Below are 21,771 nucleotides of genomic sequence, written 5' to 3' on the forward strand. Positions count from 1 at the left end.
TCTTATCCGGAGTTCCCCTTTAACCATTACCTTACCCTCCTTTCCCATGTATATTATCTTGTTACTTATTCTGCAATTCTAGTTCCTTATTGGATGTTTTACTAATTCACTGCAGAGAACAAAAGCTTAGTCATGTCCTAGTGTTTTATATTTGTTTATATCTATTTTGACACTTTTATTAGAATTACATAAACTGTGCAGAACAACCTGCAACACTGCTTCCGTAGTCCCTGCCACCTCTGACCGCTGCCATTTCCTTCTCACCTGTGATTGTCTGAGATGGGAGTATACCTTTAAACAAAGAGCTCTGTCTGGTGTTAGGGAGTGATTCCAACAGTAGCAGTATATTAGTATATTATTACACTGCTATTGTTGGCTGTATGTACACATGCTGGGTAGAGATGAGCGAACTTTTCAAAAGTTCGTTCCGACCGGACTTCCGGATTTTTTAAAAAAGTTCGGTTCAACCGGATTTCTTTGGATTTCGTAGTTTAAAGCATCTATATGATACGGGATAGTGTATTTGGTTGAATTTAGGGCTCTACATGTCAATAAAATCATTATCTTTTCAATATCTCAAAGTCAATTTTTTTTTTAGACTTCAATATTCACCATTACAGGGTCTATGCAGGGAACTCACCATTACAGGGTCTATGCAGGAAATTCACCATTACAGGGTCTATGCAGGAAATTCACTATTACAGGGTCTATGCAGGAAATTCACCATAACAGGGTCTATGCAGGAAAAAGGTCAAAAATGCAGTGAAGGAGCAGCAGTAGTCATTGGAGGCCAGCACAGGAGCAGCAGTAGTGAACATGGAGGCCACTCCTCTTAAAGCTATACCGACGTGACACAAGGGGTGGGCTAGTGCAACATCCCTGCTGGTTGGAAGTGTTCCGGGCATCATGGGAAAGCGCGTTTCCCGCCCGGAACACTTCCTGCTTTCTAAAATGGCGGCTGCCATTTTAGAAAGCAAGAAAAAAAATAAAAAAATTCGGAGCAGATTTCCAAAAATCTGAATCCGACCGGACTCGGACTTTTGGGAAAATCCGACCCGGATCCCATACCGGCCGAACCGGTTCGCTCATCTCTAATGCTGGGCTATCCCGCACTTTGGACAGGTAGACTTGCATTCTGCATTAAAGGGGCCTTATTTACCAAAGCTTTCCTGGCTGTCACCTTAAAGTGATATCAGCACCCCCTTTACTATGTGCAGTTTAGATGCTGCACATGTGACATATACCTGTATAAAACTCATCTGTGTCTTCTTTCTGCTCTAAAATCCCTTCATTTCATTGGTTAATAGTGTCACCTAGGTGGGGCTTCATTACAGTTAAGCTGTCTCCCCAGCCAGGAGATGGGGCCCAACTGCAGTGAAGCCCTGCCTAGGTGACACTATTAACCAATGAAATGAAGACAGAGTAAGAGAGGGGTGACAGTATCACTTTAAGGTGGTCAGTATGTAACTAACCACAATGCACACATAGGCTATGCTCACACTTTGGGAACATAGCGGGAAAAGGTGGCCATCTTGTAATATAGACGGCCGCTAATAATGATCATTGTCTATATTACGAGATGGCTGCCTTTCTCCGATATGTTGCCGAAGTGAGAACATATTTATATACTGAAACATTCACATAGGAAATTATGGAGCTTCTGCTGTGAGAGAGTGATTCGACAATAGTAGTGATGAGCGAATACTGTTCGATCGAATAGATATTCGATCTAATAGTAAGGTATTTGATCTATCGAATATTATCAAATAGTTTGCTGAATATTCGATAAATATTCGATAAGCGTTCAAATCCCCCAGCTTCCGGTTTTTACCTCCAAGTGGCCGAATAGATGTTTTTCAATAATCGAATACTTGTTCCTATTGACTTTAATGGGATCGAATATTCGAATATTCGGGAGCTATTCGTACGAATATCGAATATTCAAATATTTCACTATTCGCTCATCATTAGACAGCAGTATATTAGAGTATACAGTATTGTCTAGTGTCCAGTCTTGGGGTAACTAGAGGTGAATGTGTGCTTCCGCTATCATTCACTGTCTTGTATCTGTTCTCTATGTCAGAGCCTGGCTGTGCAGTATAAAAGCTGCTCTGCAAGTCTTGCCTCAGAGGACAGGAGAGGCACGGAGCTGGAAGAGCAGGTGTCACACTATCTTTCAGGAAGTAAGAAGCCGGCACAAAGTGATCCAGGTGAGAAGCAGGAAGGTAAACTACACCGAGAGAAACAGGTGCATAGGAAGACACAGGAAGGCTGACACATCAAAGCTGACAGAAAACAGGTAAAGAGCCAGTGAGGTCACAACTTGTCTGTGAATGTTGGTGGTGTCTCCTGTTCTCTAAGTGCAGTGGTTGCTTTCTTGTCTTATAGTGAACAGGATGGGCCCTCCTTTAAGGCTGCACGAGCTGATTCGAGCCATCCGTAGTGTTAAGACACAAAATGAAGAGAGAGAGGTGATCCAGAGGGAGTGTGCTGAAATCCGATCTTCATTTCGGGATGAGGATTCAGTGTACCGTGGACGAAGTGTGGCCAAGCTCTTGTACGTGCACATGCTGGGCTATCCCGCACACTTTGGACAGGTAGGAAGTTTTAATATTAGATATTATACTTTATTGAAGATGCCTTATTTACCAGGGCTTTCCTGGCTGTCACTTTAAGGCGGTCAGTATGACCACAATATGGACATATACTGTAACATTCACATAGACTTTCATTATTAAGACATATTGTAGGTATGTGTGTGGATACCTTAGCATGGAGTATTGAAAAGCGTGGCCTACTATCCTGTTCAGACCCTTAACAGGTGCTTTTAAAGACACTTTGCCAAGATTATACTATCACCTATCCACAGTATCTGATCAATGGGGTTCTGACTTTTGGGACCCCCAACAATCATAAAAACACAGGTCCTAGTTCCCCCAGTGAGTGGGGTGATTGTCTACCATGCATTCTGTTCATCTATGACACTGCCAAGGACTGTACTATGCTATGTTCAGCAGTCCCATAGTTAATAAATCTAGGGGCAGCTCACATGTTTGACCCCCACACGGGAAACAAAAGGGCTTCCCATTCTCATGATCATTGAGGGTCCCAGCTGTTGCATGGTTATAATCTTTGGATAACACCTTTCACAGCAGTACTTCAAAACTCAATGGCTCTTTATAGGAGAACGTCATACGTACTCTAAAGATTTCTAAGACCTACAAATAAAATGCTGAAATATTGTTTAAATTATTGTTTTAATATGTTAGAGATGTATTTTTAATCAGTTCATGTCTTTCTTCTTCTATGTTCTGAATATATTTATTTAATTGATAAATTGTGACTTCATATTTCAGATGGAGTGCTTGAAATTGATAGCCTCCCCCCGATTTACAGATAAACGAATTGGATACCTAGGCGCAATGATGTTGCTAGATGAAAGGCAGGACGCCCATTTGTTGATAACCAACAGTATGAAGAGGTAAGATGCTAAAGAAAGAATTTACAGTAACTTTAATATGCAGTGAAATTGGATGGTTAGCTAAGGTCATTTTATACCTATATTGAAAATTCTTAAGTGTGAAAGGTTAGGCTTCATTTACACCCTGGAGCATAAGGTGCTCCATAAGTCACTGTATTACAGAGCTCTTCTCCCCTAGAAGCAATGTTCTAGTATAAGGTGTCTGATAAAACAACAATATTTTTTTTTTTATGATTCGACAAAAGTTATATGGAACAAAAGGCTGTAAACTGATTCTAATCTAATCTGTCACGGCATGTAACCAAGCTAACATATGTATTTGACACCATTGTGTGCTGATAGTCTCCAGATATGGTTATATGTTTTCATTCTTTCATTTTCCCATTCACTTTCAATATATCTTTAACTTCAAAATTCTTTATTCTGTTTCTTTTACAGAGATTTGGAGCACAGCTCGGCAGTGGTACAAGGCCTGGCTCTTTGTACTCTTGCGTGCTTAGGATCTGTAGAGATGTGCCGGGACCTGGCTGGAGAAGTTGAACATCTTCTACAAACATCAAACAGCCATGTCAAGAAAAAGGTGTGACATAACAATATAATGCAAAGTGAAGAAGTCAGAAAATAATTATTGTGGAAAATATATTGGTGGGGGTGGGAAGATGAGAAGGAGCAGTTAAAAAGAAGAGGGAGGCAAGCGGCTAACTGACCCAGGAGGAGGCTAGAAGATTTCATATACCAATAACTTTTCATTTTTTTAACCCAGTTTCCCATTATTTTTCTTAATATTACTAATACTTTCACCTCTTCTACACTTCCCTCATACAAACCTTCTGATCACTGAAGTTCAGCCAAGCCTTGTATGTCACCTGTTGCATTGCTCACCTCCAGTTCACACCCACAGGCTGTTTTGTGTGCCGTACACATCATCAGGAAGGTCCCTGATTTAGTGGAAATGTTCATCCCAACCAGTGAGATGCTGCTCACAGAAAAGAGGCATGGTAAGTTTATAGAGTGGATGGCAAGCTGGGTACAGTGATAATATGTCAGCCCTGAATATGAATAGGATACAACATAAGTTTCTGAATGAGGTGAATGGGGGGATACTGGGGTTGTAAGTTAACTCGAGTCGGCAATGAAGAACCTAATTTCCTACATATGTAACATGGGGTGAGGTTTTATTTCAGGTGTGTTCTATGGAGCTGTTCTCTTGGCGACAGAAATTTGCCAGCGACGCCCTGCAGCTATTAAAGGTTTTCGCAAGGTGAGGTTATGGGTAACACAAGAGGCTCATTGCTTTACATATAAATATGTAAATATTTTTTTCCTTCTGTGTAGCATTGATTTATGAAGGATATTTACTGACAGTGAGTTTTCATACAGTTACTTATATCTGATGTCACTTAGGCCAGGTTCCCATTGTGGTTATGCTCTTTCAAAAAATATTGTGTGTAAAAGCCTGTACTTATCGTGTAAAAGTGATGATGAAGGTAGTGATAAAGTTTTGCCACTAGATGTCGCTGTATTAGATATATGTATTCAGATGCTGCACAACTGAAGAATGTAAAGGGTTATGGTTTGTTTGTGTGTCACATGGATCTGTGGACCTATGGGAATTAATTCTTCTCTCCTATCACCTCTCTCTTTACTCCTTCTATTGCACTCTTCACCCACTCACAGCACACTTTAGATGCACTGAGGATGGAGGTCACATGGGAGACAAGAAGAGTAGGTTAATCTTAGTCAAAACCCCGTATGGGTAGGAAGCAAGACAAGACACAGCTAACAGTTTCTTCTCAGTAACGCTACACAACACTATGCAGTGTTAAACCCCTTTCAGGAGAGGACAAGTCAGAGACAACCTCAACCCACGCCGTGGATTAGGAGAGTCACAGAGCAGGACAGTATCCACAGAAAGCAGTAAGCTAGGAACTGATCCGGATATAGCAAAGTTGCTAAGGCCTAGGAACTCTATCTCGCAGCACGGTTGTCCGCAGGGAACCCTCAGCATTCCGCTCATCCCAGGTAACAAGGTCTGGGGCCTTGTGTCACCCTCATAGGACGGGTCACCCGACACTGGTAGACATTAGGTGATGTGAAGATCCAAAGGTCAATACACGGGCACAAATATTCTCTTTTTCTTCTACCTCATCCTACAACATCCCGGCAGAGTACAGTACTACTCGGGTTGGGACTCTCATGACATTCTCCTCTCTGCTATTCTGATTCTTTGTATCCCTCAACACGCTACTCAGTCAGCACGACTGTACTCTCTACTACCTTCCTATCACAGATCTGGTTGCTGTATCGTCAAGTATTTGTCTGCAAGTATTATCAAGTGTATTATCAATTGCTTTATCAAGAGAAACTTCTATTGTCAAGGCACAACTGTATAACCTGCTGCACACCTGTACTTTTCTAGTAAAAACAGGCTTATTTATGATAAAGAGTCTCACACCGACACAGTTCACACCGTAACCTTGGGACACTTCTCCTTTCCGATAGTCCTGGAGGGTCACTACACCACTCCGGCCATCCATCATTACACTAACCCAAGGGACCCCGTAGCAGCCCGGCAGGACACAGACCACAGGGGAAAAGGGTACAACCAGCCTTCTAAAATAAAAGCAGACGTGCCATCACATCTGTGTGCCCTACCAGCACTGGCGTCACAACATAACATCATAAGGCCCGGCTGTATCTCAGCCACCCACCACAGGAGTGGAGTCACACTTCACCACCTAGCAATTGACCGGCCGATCCTCCTACACAATATCACCAGGGGTGGCCATCACAATTGCATGCAGTATCTATCGATCCAGCAGTCAATGGTTAATCTAGTGTTCTCATTTGGGATGACTCCAGATCTCCAGATACATGCTAACCTAGCCGTAAGGTGCCCATACACTTTATACTAAAGCTGTTTGAACGCTCTGCTGGTTGAGGGTTTGGCTGACTGTAAAAGGTACATGGGGACCTCATGCTGTGCCTTAAAATTGCCTGGGAGCAAACGCTGAAACTTCCTATTGGATGTTAAGAAGAGGTCTTAAAAGTTGCTAAGTATATATTTCTTAAAGGTGTACAATAAAGCGGTACTCCGGTGAAACCTTTTTCTTTCAAATCAACTGGTGTCAGAAAGTTAAACAGATTTGTAATTTACTTCTATTTAAAAATCTCCAGTTTTCCTGTACTTATCAGATGCTGTATGTCCTGCAGAAAATGTTGTTTTCATTTCAGTCTGACACAGTGCTCCCTGCTGCCACCTCTGTCAGAGACAGAAACTGCCCAGAGTAGTAGCAAATCCCCTTAGAAAACCTCTTGTGATCTGTCTCGGACAGAGGTGGCAGCAGAGAGCACTGTGTCAGACTGAAAAGAATACACGACTTCCTGCAGGGCATAGAGCAGCTGATAAGTATAAAAAGACTTACGATTTTTAAATAGAATTGAATTACAAATCTATATAACTTTCTAAAACCAATTCCTTTGAAAGAAAAAGATTTTTGCCGGAGTATCCCTTTAATTAAAATAAATGTTTGCTGAAATTGTAATAAAGGGGTTAACTGTTCCTGAAAACCTTGACTAAAGTTACAAGATTCATACAGATCATCTTACTTCCTTTGTATGTTGATATGACTGAGGCAGAGTGCATGCAGAGCTGTTCTTCATCTGACTGATTCTATTTAGCTCCATGCCATGAACAAATGTCCATAAAACTAGTATAAAGCTGAACACAAAGATAGCAACTAAAACTAGACAAAGTTATAGAAATGATAACCATTATCTTAATGTACCTTAGACCTTAGTGTTCACATCACAATTTCAGCCTGTTTTATGTGTATGTTGCAGGGAAATGATAAAATGACCACTCGGTTGGGTCATTCTCCTGAAGAAAGTCAAGAATTTGATCAAATCCCTGAACCGTTTCAGTGAAATGATCAAATGAACAAGTCAGGAGTGGCACAGTTGGTGTCCTTGCTCATATGTGCATTAAAACAGGCACCAGGCTTGAGGCCTCCTCACCCTAGCCAGTGTCCGGACAGCGAGGGGAAAGTGCAAAGGTGTCAGGAACCAGTGGGAGGCTGCAGCATTCAGGTATCAGGCATGGCAGCAGGGGACGGGCCATATGCACAGCTTTAACAGCATGGCATGGTGCAAGAATTAGCAAAGTAGTGCCGCATTGTATAATAGAAACAGGGATGGTAAGCTCTGAGATATATATAAGTTTATATGATTTAGAATTTTTACTCAGAACTCCTGCTCCGAGACATATAAACCAGCATATGACTATTAATGCCATTGTTGTACTAAATGAATTGTATGTCTATTGTTCTTGCCTTTAGATACTTCCACTGCTTCTACAAAAACTTCGGCAGATCATGTCTGGTTATTCCCCTGAACACGCAGTGTCTGGTGTCACCGACCCCTTTTTACAGGTCTGTTTTCACTGTTCCAGTGATTTATATAACTTTTTTCTCCATTTTTACAATCTGTTACTTTGGAATTGCATGATACATAGGTGCATTGGCCATTTACTATGGCTGTGATTCTATTACACTACATAACGTAATAGTACCCTGTGTACCCATTGTGAGTATTTCCTATTGTTCACTTGCTATCCTATATACTAATCAGCCTGTTCAATCATGCTTTCATCCAGGTCCGTATTTTACGGCTATTGAGGGTGCTTGGACACAATGATGAGAGTGTCTGTGATGCAATGAGTGACATGTTAGCCCAGGTAAGAGAACCTTTGTAAGGAATGGTATCAAGCTAAATGCTTCACATATTTCATATCTTTAACAATATGTAATAGAATGGTTTTCCATAAATTACACTAATTAAAGGGAACCAATCAGCCCGTTTGGGCTGATATGGTTCCCTTGAGCATTGTATAAAGCACCTGGAGCGGCCCCGGCACGTACCGGCCGCGGCCGCAGCAGGTGCTTTATAACGGAGAAAATGACTTTTATTCCCCGGCTCGTGACTAGATACGAGCGGGGAAGTAGTCATGGTGGGCGGCTCCCCGCTCGTATCTAGTCACTGCGCTCTTCCTGTCAGCGCGCTCGGCGGGATGATTGACAGGCAGAGAGGCCAGTAACGGACCTCTCTGCCTGTCAATCATCCCCTCTGAGCGCGCTGACAGGCAGAGCGCAGTGACTAGATACGAGCGGGGAGCCGCCCACCATGACTACTTCCCCGCTCGTATCTAGTCACGAGCCGGGGAATAAAAGTCATTTTCTCCGTTATAAAGCACCTGCTGCGGCTGCGGCCGGTACGTGTCGGTGTAATTATAATGGTATAATTTATCCTAGTATGTACCTTTTATGTATCTAACTATATATATATATATATATATGTTTACCAACTCAAGGTATGTTCACATCCCATTATGAGCATCCAAGATACGGATATGCTAGAAAAATTTTAAAATGGGATGCCGACAGGACACAGGCCTAATTCATTTTAATGGACTGAACATAGTGAGCTAGTGACTACACTCGGGTCATTTTCTGAGCAAAGACGAGTTTTGTTTCGGACTGAAAAGCTCAGTATACCGCACAGAGACAGAACCAAAAGTAGTCACTAGCCAACTATGTGCGGCCATTTGGCCAAATACATACCTCCCAACTTTGGCTGAGAGGAAAGAGGGACATGGACACGCCCCTAACCCCACCCAAAGACACGCCCTATCCCCCAAGACACGCCCCTAACCCTAAGACACACACCCAATCCCCAAGACACGCCCCTACCCTCCCATATCACGTCTTCCACTGTAGTGCCACATTGGTTTTCTTGCAGAAATAAATGGTTTGACCAGGATGGTAAGTATAGCACTTTAACTTATATCTCTTTTACTTCTGAGCTAACTCTTGGCTTTGGCTCATTTCCTCTGCAAAAAAAATCTTTTTAATTTCTAAAGACTTTAGCTGGCAATAAGTGATAAAACTTAGAATATAACATATTGTGGATTACATCCCTACACTGAATGGAGAGATATATACACACTCATAGAGGAGGGGGATAATAAGTATATAATACACTGCTGTATACCTACACAGAATGGAGAGATATATACACACTCATACAGGGGGATAATAAGCATATAATACACTGCTGTATACCTGCACACAGTGGCGTAGCCACCGTGGTCGCGGGGGTCGCCGCCGCGACCGGGCCCGCCACAAGGGGGGCCCGCGGGGCCCCCCGATCAATCACTATTGTGACCGCAAGCATTGTTTTGCTTGCGGTCACAAGAGTCGGGCTCCGTCTTCCCCCGGCTGCTGCCGGGGGTGTCGCGTCTTACCCCCGGCAGCGCGCGCATCCCAGAACTCCCTGCGCGCCTTGGGCCCTGACTTCCGGTTTCCGGCGCGCAGGGAGTTCTGGGATGCGCGCGCTGCCGGGGATAAGACGCGACACCCCCGGCAGCCGCGCAGCAGCCGGGGACACACCAGGAGGAGTGAGAATCAACGTGGGAGCGCGATGTCAGGTGAGTTAAGTTTTGTTTTTTTTATCAGCCTGTACGGGTGGGGGGAAAGGAGGGGGGCATCTATGAGGGTGGGGGGAAAGGAGGGGGGCATCTATGAGGGTGGGGGGAAAGGAGGGGGGCATCTATGAGGGTGGGGGGAAAGGAGGGGGCCATCTATGAGGGAGGGGGGCATCTATGAGGGTGGGGGGAAAGAGGGGGCCATCTATGAGGGTGGGGGGAAAGGAGGGGGCCATCTATGAGGGTGGGGGGAAAGAGGGGGCCATCTATGAGGGTGGGGGGAAAGAGGGGGCCATCTATGAGGGTGGGGGGGAAAGAGGGGGCCATCTATGAGGGTGGGGGGAAGGAGGGGGGCATCTATGAGGGTGGGGGGGAAGGAGGGGGTCATCTATGAGGGTGGGGGGGAAGGAGGGGGGCATCTGAGGGTGGGGGGAAGAGGGGGCCATTTATGAGGGTGGGGGGAAAGAGGGGGGCCATCTATGAGGGTGGGGGGAAGGAGGGGGCCATCTATGAGGGTGGGGGGAAGGAGGGGGCCATCTATGAGGGTGGGGGGAAAGAGGAGCAATCTATGAGGGTGGGTGGAAAGAGGGGGGCCATCTATGAGGGTGGGGGGGAAGGGGACCATCTATAAGGGAGGGAGGAAGGGGACCATCTATAAAGGGGGGGAAAGGGGACCATCTATAAGGGAGGGGGGGAAGGGGACCATCTATAAGGGAGGGAGGAAGGGGACCATCTATAAAGGGGGGGAAAGGGGACCATCTATAAGGGAGGGGGGGAAGGGGACCATCTATAAGGGAGGGGGGGGAAGGGGACCATCTATAAGGGAGGGGGGGAAGGGGACCATCTATAAAGGGGGGGAAAGGGGACCATCTATAAGGGAGGGGGGGAAGGGGACCATCTATAAGGGAGGGGGGGAAGGGGACCATCTATAAGGGAGGGGGGGAAGGGGACCATCTATAAGGGAGGGGGGGGGGGAAGGGGACCATCTATAAGGGAGGGGGGGGGGAAGGGGACCATCGATAAGGGAGGGTGGGGGGAGAGGGGACCATCCATAAGGGAGGGTGAGGAGAGAGGGGGCCATCTATAAGGGAGGGGGTAGAGGGGGCCATCTATAAGGGAGGGGGTAGAGGGGGCCATCTATAAGGGAGGGGGCCATCTATTTGGCGGGGCAACATAGGGGGAGAGGGAATACACAGAGGGGGGCATATATTATTAGGAGGTCACAGAGTCAGGGCTACCCACTAAATGAGGGTGTAAAGGGGACAGTACAGATGTGCAGTGTGTAGAGAGATGGAGATGGTGTCAGAGTGTGGAGCCTAATATGTCTGTCTGGCAGATTCTGTGGATTCGTGGCTCGGAGAAGTTCTCATAACGGCCCAGGACGGATGGAGAAGATGATGAAAAGGAAAGAACTCCGATCAGAAAAGACGTCTCCTGTGAGTCACCTGATATAACTGCACAGTAATGTATATGGTGTATAGAGCCTGTGTAGAGCTGGGGCCACCTCTATATGACTGGATGAGGTGATTTAGTGTACTGGATTTGGTCAGTAACAATATGGTGGTGATGGTTGTGGTTGTGGTGTGGCGGTAATGTTTCCTCCCTATATACTGGTATTACTGGTAATATTGGTCTCAGTATACAGGATTTGGTCGGTAACAGTATGGCGGTAATAGGTAATATCTGTCTTGGTGTGTGTGTGTGTGTATATATATATATATATATATATATATATATATATATATATATATATTATACATACAGTGGTACCTTGGTTTAAGAGTAACTTCGTTTAAGAGCGTTTTGGTTTAAGAGCTCACAGTTTTTCAAAATTGTGACTTGGTTTAAGAACATTGCTTTGGTTTAAGAACTTCCTGTATTGGGTGGGAGCGCGAGTGGAGAAGGGGCATGGCCTGCATAGCGGGGTCTACAGCACTGTACTCTAAACACCTTCCAAATCATAGCAGATCCCCTTCAGGCTGGGGCTTACATCAGGGGACAGGACTGTGGGGGGGGGGGTAATCTCTCCATAGCTGTAACCCCTCTCTCCCCGGACAGAGAGCGATGCATGTATGTGCCCACATCTGCCCTGCTCATTCCTTCATGCTCCCTGCAGTCTCTGTCAGCCCTTGTGTTTCCCATCCTCTCCATTACTGTACAGTACAGAATAATAAATATATTTGGGGTGCGGAACCAATTGTCTGCATTTACATGATTTCTTATAGGAAAATTTGCTTTGGTTTAAGAGTGGATTTGGATTACAAGCACGGTCCTGGAACGAATTATGCTCATAATCCAAGGCACCACTGTGTGTGTATATATATATATATATATATATACACACACACACAACAATAGCATCACTTGGTCGTGAAAGGAGGGGGGGGGGGCCCAAGTTGGCCTCTCGCACCAGGGCCCAGGAGACATTAGCTACGCCCCTGCCTGCACAGAATGGGGAGATATATACACACTCATACAGGAGGATAATAAGTATATAATACACTGCTGCCTACATAGCATGGAGAGATATATACTCACTCAGGAGGAAGATAAGTATATAATACACTGCTGATCACCAGGGCTGTATTTACAGCTTGGGCTGCCCTAGGTCTCAATACGCCCGTTGTGAAGGCCCATTTGAACACGCCAATTATCGCTATTAGCAAAATATCTAAATATCACCAACATATATGACAAAATAATGCCACCATACAATAACTTAAAGTGACTGTACCACCAGGCCCAGGCTAAAGCATTGGAGGCGGGCCGACCCACCCTTAGGGTACTATTACACCAACAGATCTGACGACAGATTATCTGCCAAAGATTTGAAGCCAAACCCAGGAGTGGATTTGAAAAGAGGAGAAATCCAGTCTTTCTTTTATGACCTAATCTCTGTTTATTGTCTGTTTCTGGCTTTGGCTTCAAATCTTTGGCAGATAATCTGTCATCAGATCTGTTGGTGTAATAGTACCCTAGTGGGAAGAAACTCCAGCCCCTCCATGACGTGACTGCATTAGAATCAATGGAACCCTATCATAGAGGGGCGGGGGTTTCCTCCCACTAAGGGTAGGTCGGCCGCCTCCAGTGCTTCAGCCTGGGCCTAGTAGTACAGTCACTTTAATGCCGCTACTGTAGACTAACTGCATAGCATGATAAATAAAGTACCTCTAGTAATTGCCAAGTTGCATTATATAAGCAAGGAAAAAAAATTCCTGTAGTGCTTCTCTAACTCCCCACTTTTGGCCATAAGTACCAAGGCCTATTTTTCAAATCTTTGTGAAACTTAACCCCTTAGCGACCCATGACGTATCTAATACGTCATGGCGCCGCGGGGGGTGTTCAGAGCGGGGTCCCGCCGGGACCCCGCTCTGAACGGCGCTGATCCCGGCTGACACGTGCAGCCGGGCAGTGCCTCTGTTAGCCGGCGCGGGTCCCGTTGCCGCGCCGGCTAATTAAGCACTTCAATGCAGCTGTCAAACCTGACAGCTGCATTGAAGGGCTTCAGACATCACATCCCTGGTGTCTAGTGGGTCGGATCTCCCCCCCGCGATGCGATCGCGGGGGGGAGATCCGTTCTTCTGCCCGTGCCGGGCCTCAGCGTCGGAATGACGCTGATCCCGGCTCGGCAGTAGATTGCTATGGCCTGCAGCAGGCCATAGCAATCTATGACCGATCTCATGGATCTTTGCTGTGTATATACACAGCATTGATCTCTATGAGAGATCAGTGCTATGTATATACAAGTCCCCCAGGGGGGCTTCTAGTCCATGTAAAAAAAAAAGTAAAAAAGTGTTTTTATTAATAAAAAAATCCCCTCCCCTAATAAAAGTCCAAATCACCCCCCTTTTCCCATTTTATAAATATAAATTAATAAATAAATAAATAAATAAACATATTTAGTATCACCGCGCGCGTAATCGCCCGAACTATTAATTAATCACATTCCTGATCTCGCACGGTAAACGGCGTAAGCGCCAAAAAATCCCAAAGTACAAAATTGCGCATTTTTGGTCGCATCAAATCCAGAAAAAATGTAATAAAAAGCGATCAAAAAGTCGTATATGCGCAATCAAGGTACCGGTAGAAAGAACGCATCATGGCGCAAAAACTGACACCTCACACAGCCCCATAGACCAAAGGATAAAAGCACTATAAGCCTGGGAATGGAGCGATTTTAAGTGACATATATTTGTTAACAATGGTTTGAATTTTTTACAGGCCATCCGATACAATATAAGTTATACATGTTATATATCATAGTAATCGTAACGACTTGAGGAACATGCATAACAAGTCAGTTTTACCATAGGGCGAACGGCGTAAATGCAAAACTCCCCGAAATCAAAACAAATTCGTTTTTTTTTTCAATTTGACAGCGCAAATGATTTTTTTCCGGTTTCACAACATATTTTATGGAAAAATTATGCCTGTAATTGCAAAGTACAATTGGTTTAGCAAAAAATAAGCACTCATATAAGTCTCTAGGTGAAAAAATGCAAGCGCTATGGACTTTTAAACATAAAATGGCAAAAGCGCAAAAACGAAAATTGGCTTGGACCTTAAGGGGTTAAAGTGTACTGATCGTCTTTCTCTGGTGGCAGGATATCCTGTACATGCGCGCAGCGGAGATGGAATACTTCCGGCAGTGTCGTTGCATACAGTGCAATTGATGGTATTGTTGGACCTTCACAGGTACTGTAGCATGGTGGTGGCAGCATTTTGACAGCGTATCCTGCCACCAGCGAAAGATGATCGTTACACTTTAAGGCTATGTTCATATTCTGTACAAACAACAACCGTTCAGCTTGAATGGCTGTTGTTTAACACAACCTACGGCTGGAGTTATTGAACACGTTCATTACTTCTGACCATAGTTAGCGTTAAACAACAGTTGTTCACGTGGAACGGCCGTTGTTTGTACAGCGTATGGACATATATGTGGTCACCAGTAGCTGCGCAATCATGGCAACATTGTACATCTATTGGCGACCACATAGGGACATGGATTAAACTACATACATGGACCACAATTGTGGGGAAACAGTATTAAAGGTGATATCCTCTCTTTTAGGAGTGATTCTCTATTATCAGGAGTTATTCTCTATTATCAGGAGTGATTCTCTATTATCAGGAGTGATTCTCTATTATCAGGAGTGATTCTCTATCATCAGGAGTGATTCTCTATCATCTCTCTGTACCCTCTGGACTGCCATGATGAGTTTTAGCTACTATGTAAAGTTAAGTTGTGGCTCTGCCTCCTCAGCCTAATGCAGCAGCCTGCTGGGAGTAGTAGTGTTAGAAGTCATCTGATTACTCCCCCTAGAAAAGGGGTTTTCCTTATAGTGACTTTAGGGGACATCAGACAATACACAGATAATGAGCACTTCATCCACAGTCCCTCCAGGTCACTGTCTGCCGTCCAGGCTGGTCAGGCAGAGAAGCCTCATTCATCACACTTAACTCCTTCCCTCCTGGCAGTGCCTGGTAGCGTCAGCAGCTGGCTGACAGACATGATAGCAGACAGCTAACCTCAGTGCACAGCAGGGAAGGGGTTAAGTCACTCCCATCCTCCCCTCCCCCCTTCTCTGCTGAGTCCGTGTAGTGCTCTGGGTGCTCAGCACGGAAGGTGGGGCATGTGCTGACTCCAAAGGTAACTTAACCCCTTCCCTGTAAACTGCCTCCTGCTCGGCCTCATTAACACCCCCCAATCCCCTTATACCGGGCCGTGCAGCAGCAGTGCTCCTCTTCTCCCTCCTTCGCGGTCTTCTGGTGGGCGGGAGCAGGGAGTAGTTCCCCTGCTTCATTGGTGCAGCCGGCTGATACACTCCTGAGGCCGGGAACAGACTCATCAGAGGGAGTTTGTATCTCCCGCACTCTTGTGACCGGGGGCAGAATGCAGCTTCCGGTCACAGGAGCCAGCCAATCACAGCCCCGCATCTGCCAGCGCTCACCAGGAGCACTAGTAGTTAAAGGGCCAGCTGTGTTTTGGGAAGCGGGACACTTGGGGCCCGTTCCGGGACGGCGGGACATGACCCCGAAATCGGGACTGTCCCGCCGAAAAGGGGGCGGTTGGGAGGTATGCAAATATCTGACATATCTGTGCTTTGCTGCCCCAAAACATGGATACAGCCATAGGCCATAGGCTCACTCATCTCTACAAGTAACCTTTTTTGACAGGTTACCAATATATACCATGGGCTTAAAGGAAAACGTAATCGAAACATAGTCTGAATATACTGTATACACATTCCTTTGTGTATTCTAGTTATTCCAGCTTTCATTGACTTGTATACACTGGTAACGCCAAACCAATGGCTAATGGAATAACATACCAGTTATAGGTAATGTAATGGCTCTTGTGTCCATGTCAGGTTTCCACTTGTACAGAAACACAGACAAATGCTGGTAATGCCGTCTTGTATGAAACCGTGCTCACCATTGTGGATACCAAGTCTGCAAGTGGCTTAAGGGTGAGTATACCAAGATGAAACTATGTTTACTAATTTTGTCATCTGTATGTGTAACTATAACCGCAATATCCATGCTAGCTGCTGTGGGGCCAAGAGACTATGGCGGCTCATTTTAACTTATAAGATAGCGGCATTCTGCTATCTATCCCTACTATGTTGTTCTTGGCTTTTGGTTTACAAACTACAAGATGATTTTAGAATGTTTTCCTCTAGTTGTTTTTTTCTGCCTTATTTTGATGTTTTTGGGCTATAGCAAAATGTTTGTTTGGTTTTTTTTCAAAATATGTGCCATAATACTGGCATATTTTTGCATGTAAATGGGTCAAAATGATATGTTGGTAATAATTATGAAAGTAAAATTAAACTGAATGTGAACTTATTGAACTAAATGGGTAGAAAGCAGCTTTTGGGGGTATTCTTTAGGCCAGGTTCAGACTATGTAAGTGTGCGGCTGTATTTGCGGCTGTAATTGTGCGGCGGTATTTTTGGTGGTTCATGTGTACGCTGGAAAGTATAGGATATACGGCTGCACAGTGCACACTATGTATGAATCTACGGCCCGATCGTAAACGAACCCGTAAAAAATGAACAAGACCATTGTTTGCGGCTGGAAACGCGGCCGTGGATTGACAGGCGGTCCGTACGGAGTACTTCAAAAATAGCCGGCAATGATGCCGAATGCCGATGCCTCTAATAGTTAATATATTAAATTAATAAAACACATTTTCTTTGTAATAAAGACCCTTTCGTTGGTCAATAATTTAATTCTAACGAATCCATCATTTTGCAATTAAATATACTGTTAAAATAAATATATATATAAATAAATGTATATTTATATATATATTTATTTTTTGACAGTATATTTAATTGCACAATGATGGATTCGTTAGAATTAAATTATTGACCAACGAAACTGAATTTATTTCCACGAAAATGTGTTTTATTAATTAAATATTAATTAGTACAGGAAGCTCCATAAGCCGTTAATTCATATGCCGGCAATAGAGCATTCTGTACTAATCATCACTTTACTTTAATGAAAACATCAAATGTTTCTTCTAATTATGTTATCACAATAGCATTATTAGAAGAAACATTTAGAATTATATGTGTGCTCAGCTGATTGGCTGATTGGCTGAGCGCACGTATAATTAGCGGGTCCGCAGCACAGTGACTTCATTGTGCTGCGGACCAGCGAAGAGGACACATCGGGGTGAGTATAGAGCTCTCCCCACCCCCTCCCCAGCACTGCACCCCTCCCAGGGGTGTAAAGATGCTGCATACTGTAAGGAGCACAACACCTCTCACAATGATGGGTGTTGTTCTCCTGTTTGTGTGTTTTTTGTGTGTTTCTCCCTTTTTGTTTTTCAGATATCGGTATCCTGGGGATTACGTCGGATTCCGTGGACTACGTCGATGACCAGCGTTTTTTTTTTTTTTTTTAATAAAATGGTCAATGAGGGGTGTGGGGGTGTTTTTATGTGAATCAAAATTTTTTTTAACTTGTGTCTTGTCTTTATTTCTTTACTTTATAGACTTAGTAGTGGAAGCCGTCTAATAGACGGAATCCATTACTAAGTTGGGGCCTAGTGTTAGCCGGTATAAAATGGCTAACACTAACCCCCTATTATTACCCCAGTACCCAATGCCACCAGGGGTACTGGGAAGAGCCGGGTGCCAGTGGTCCCGGAGCGTCAAAATTGGCGCTCCTGGACCGGGCGGCAGCAGGCTGGTAAGATTTAGGCTGGGGAGGGCCTAAACCAATGGCTCTTCCCACCCTGGTGTTACCAGGCTGCTGTCGTTTGGTTTTTAACCCGGCTGGTTATAAAAATAGGGGGGACCCTATGCGTTTTTTTTTTTTAAATAAATAAATAATTTAAAAAAACGCATAGGGTCCCCCCTATTTTTATAACCAGCCGGGTTAAAAACCAAACGACAGCAGCCTGGTAACACCAGGGTGGGAAGAGCCATTGGTTTAGGCCCTCCCCAGCCTAAATCTTACCAGCCTGCTGCCGCCCGGTCCAGGAGCGCCAATTTGGACGCTCCGGGACCACTGGCACCCGGCTCTTTCCAGTACCCCCGGTGGCATTGGGTACTGGGGTAATAATAGGGGGTTAGTGTTAGCCATTTTATACCGGCTAACACTAGGCCCCAACTTAGTAATGGATTCCGTCTATTAGACGGCTTCCACTACTAAGTCTATAAAGTAAAGAAATAAAGACAAGACGCAAGTTAAAAAATTTTTTTATTCAAATAAAAACACCCCCACACCCCTCATTGACCAATTTATTTTAAAAACAAAACAAAAAACGCTGGTCATCGACGTAGTCCACGGAATCCGACGTAATCCCCAGGATACCGATATCTGAAAAACAAAAAGGGAGAAACACACAAAAAACACACAAACAGGAGCACAACACCCATCATTGTGAGCGGTGTTGTGCTCCTTACAGCATGCAGCATCTTTACAGATTGCTGCTTACAGTCTGGCCCCCAAGGGGTTAAGGGAGGATGTATTGCATCCCCCTTAACCCCTTGGGGGCCAGACTGATGTCAGACTGCACCCATCCCAGCAAGGAAGGGGTTAAGTGACCCCCCTTCCTTACTGGGAGGGGTGCAGTGCTGGGGAGGGGGTGGGGAGAGCTCTATACTCACCCCGATGTGTCCTCTTCGCTGGTCCACAGCACAATGAAGTCACTGTGCTGCGGACCCGCTAATTATATGTGCGCTCAGCCGATCAGCCAATCAGCTGAGCGCACATATAATTCTAAATGTTTCTTCTAATAATGCTATTGTGATAACATAATTAGAAGAAACATTTGATGTTTTCATTAAAGTAAAGTGATGATTAGTACAGAATGCTGTTTTGCCGGCAATATGAATTAACGGCTTATGGAGCTTCCTGTACTAATTAATATTTAATTAATAAAACACATTTTCGTTGAAATAAAATCAGTTTCGTTGTTCAATAATTTAATTCTAACGAATCCATCATTTTGCAATTAAATATACTGTCAAAAAATAAATATATAGATAAATATACATTTATTTATATATATATTTATTTTAACAGTATATTTAATTGCAAAATGATGGAATCGTTTACATTTAATTATTGAACAATAAAAGGGACTTTATTAGACAGAAAATGTGTTTTATTAATTCAATATATTAACCATGAGACACATCGGCTATAGTGCAGAGGATCGCAAACCCCGGTAATAGCGATTCATGTAAACTGTGTTCCCTGCTTTCCCAGATGCATCCAGAGGTGTTTCCATCACTTTCTTAAGATTTTATTTGTTATTTTTAGTTGAACCAGATTTCCAAGTAAATGACCGTATGTTTTGAGCCGCATGTCTATTTTTTCCCACGGCCGGAGTTTCACCCGCACATTTACAGCCACATAAAAAATACAGCCGCACAGTTACATAGTGTGAACCTAGCCTTAAAGATGTATAACAGACATTTGGGGCTATTTTACATTTCAGAAAATAGCCCAAAACTGTGTGAGAATATAGCCTAATGCATTCATTCTAGATTAGAAACCTGACTTTACACACTGATGTGCATATCCTAGGAGGTTTTTAAGTGGCATATTGTTTGCATACAGTTTGCAGGCGTAAACCGTGATAAATCTGGCAAGGAAGGAGGCCATGCCTCCTCCCCACCTTGCCACAACTTACACAGTGGTTTGCACAAAAATCTGCGCCTGTTCTGTGGCATATGCCAGGGGCACAATTGCAAAATATGCCCACTAAATTCTACTCTGAAGCTGTGTTCCCTGTGTTTTTTGTGGCAACGTTGTGGTTTATTTCTGAAGATCTCCAAAACCGTGGTAAAGCCCCAATGTTATTTTATGAGAGTTCAGACATTTGTGCTACAAGAGTCAAATGTGAAAAGAATCCTATTCTCCTGCATATTAGGAGAACGGCTGAACAGAATTATACAAGTAATACACCGATCAGTTCAGCATTTCTGTCACTAGTTTATCCTGTCTTCATTTATGGCAGTATACACCTAGTAACAGATTCCCTTTAATGTTAATCACCATTTTTCTTACATATAGCTAAGATTTAAAAAATCTTCCATGTTTGCTAGGACTAGTCAGCTGTTAACCCCATCCTGACCAGGCACATTTTGACATGAACATAGACCATGCAGGACCAAAAGGATATTTATAGTCTAACATGTATTATGGAATCTATTTGTCTTCATATTCCAGGTTCTTGCTGTAAACATCCTTGGCCGTTTTCTTCTAAGTAATGATAAAAACATCAGGTATGGTTGCTTCCCTGATTATGTTATTGTTTAGCAGACTTTTTGTTATTTATTTATTATTCAAATTTTCCTTGTACTGCTTCTACAAGGTGCGTTACAAGCCTTGTTTTCTCTCTTTACACTTGTAAATTGCCTACATGATTCCCCCTTACAGAGTACTTTGATCTGCTCTCCTCTCTATCTTGGCTCTCTCCCCCTGTCTACTATCTGAGCTGGTGTGTAACCCATTCCATGCTGGTGTGTAACCCACTCCATCTCTTTAATTTCTAATAAAGACTATTTAGTAAGTTGCTTTCCTTTGCATTTAGAGTTAAAGAAAAGCTACTATAGCCTTTGAATGGAATAACTGACAGTAAGATAAATATATCACTATTCAAGACATTAGATGTAACTAACAGCAACAATAAAATCCATATTCTTTATAGATTCGTAGCCCTAACATCTCTCCAACGCTTGGTGCAGTCCGATCATGCAGCGGTACAGAGACACAGAGGCACAATAGTGGAGTGTCTCAGACAGACAGACACATCTGTAAACAGGTACCGAAATGGGTGATCACTGGTTACCTGAGATCTATGAGCCATTGGTTATTGTATATAATATTGCATTGGTTTCCTACAGGAAAGCCCTGGAATTGTGTTTTGCACTTGTGAATGAAACAAACATCCGTGTGATGATGAAGGAACTTCAGAGGTTTCTGCAGTCCTGTGCACCAGAGCTGAAGGAACAGTGTACATCAGGAATATTCCTATGTGCAGAGAAGTAAGACCATGTGGTGATGGTGGGAAAACATCAGCCATTTAGATATCTTAGCTAGCTACTAGAGCAGAGCAGATCTCTCTTAGTGTCTTAATACATTGGGAACCAAGCAGGCTGATATTGCCCCAAGTAAGGGTGAGTTCACACTACGTTTTTCCTATCCATTTTTTTTTTCCGAATGAAAAACGTATGCATTTGTGTGCATCCGTTTTGATCCGTTTTTCTATTGACTTCCATTATTTAAAAAAATGGCTCAAAACGGATCCGTTTTTTTTTGACAGACACAAAAATGA

General features: G+C 43.8%; 1 protein-coding gene across 2 annotated transcripts in view; it reads left to right on the forward strand.

Annotated features, from left to right (window-relative positions):
* The first annotated feature begins 2,171 nt into the window (after positions 1-2,171).
* AP1G2 (adaptor related protein complex 1 subunit gamma 2) overlaps positions 2,172-21,771 on the forward strand; it is a 33,698-nt gene continuing 14,098 nt past the window's right edge. The window contains exons 1-12 of one of the 2 annotated variants that reach the window (XM_069961636.1): positions 2,172-2,299; positions 2,389-2,597; positions 3,357-3,481; positions 3,920-4,061; positions 4,383-4,479; positions 4,666-4,742; positions 7,819-7,911; positions 8,136-8,216; positions 16,337-16,435; positions 20,664-20,719; positions 21,145-21,258; positions 21,341-21,481. In XM_069961636.1, coding sequence (XP_069817737.1) covers positions 2,397-2,597; positions 3,357-3,481; positions 3,920-4,061; positions 4,383-4,479; positions 4,666-4,742; positions 7,819-7,911; positions 8,136-8,216; positions 16,337-16,435; positions 20,664-20,719; positions 21,145-21,258; positions 21,341-21,481 — 1,226 coding nt within the window. In that variant the 5' untranslated portion in view covers positions 2,172-2,299; positions 2,389-2,396. The remainder of the gene's footprint in view (positions 2,300-2,388; positions 2,598-3,356; positions 3,482-3,919; positions 4,062-4,382; positions 4,480-4,665; positions 4,743-7,818; positions 7,912-8,135; positions 8,217-16,336; positions 16,436-20,663; positions 20,720-21,144; positions 21,259-21,340; positions 21,482-21,771) is intronic. The other variant, XM_069961635.1, reaches the window with a different exon arrangement.

This window comes from Dendropsophus ebraccatus, chromosome 3, assembly GCF_027789765.1.
Source record: "Dendropsophus ebraccatus isolate aDenEbr1 chromosome 3, aDenEbr1.pat, whole genome shotgun sequence".
NCBI lineage: Eukaryota > Metazoa > Chordata > Amphibia > Anura > Hylidae > Dendropsophus > Dendropsophus ebraccatus.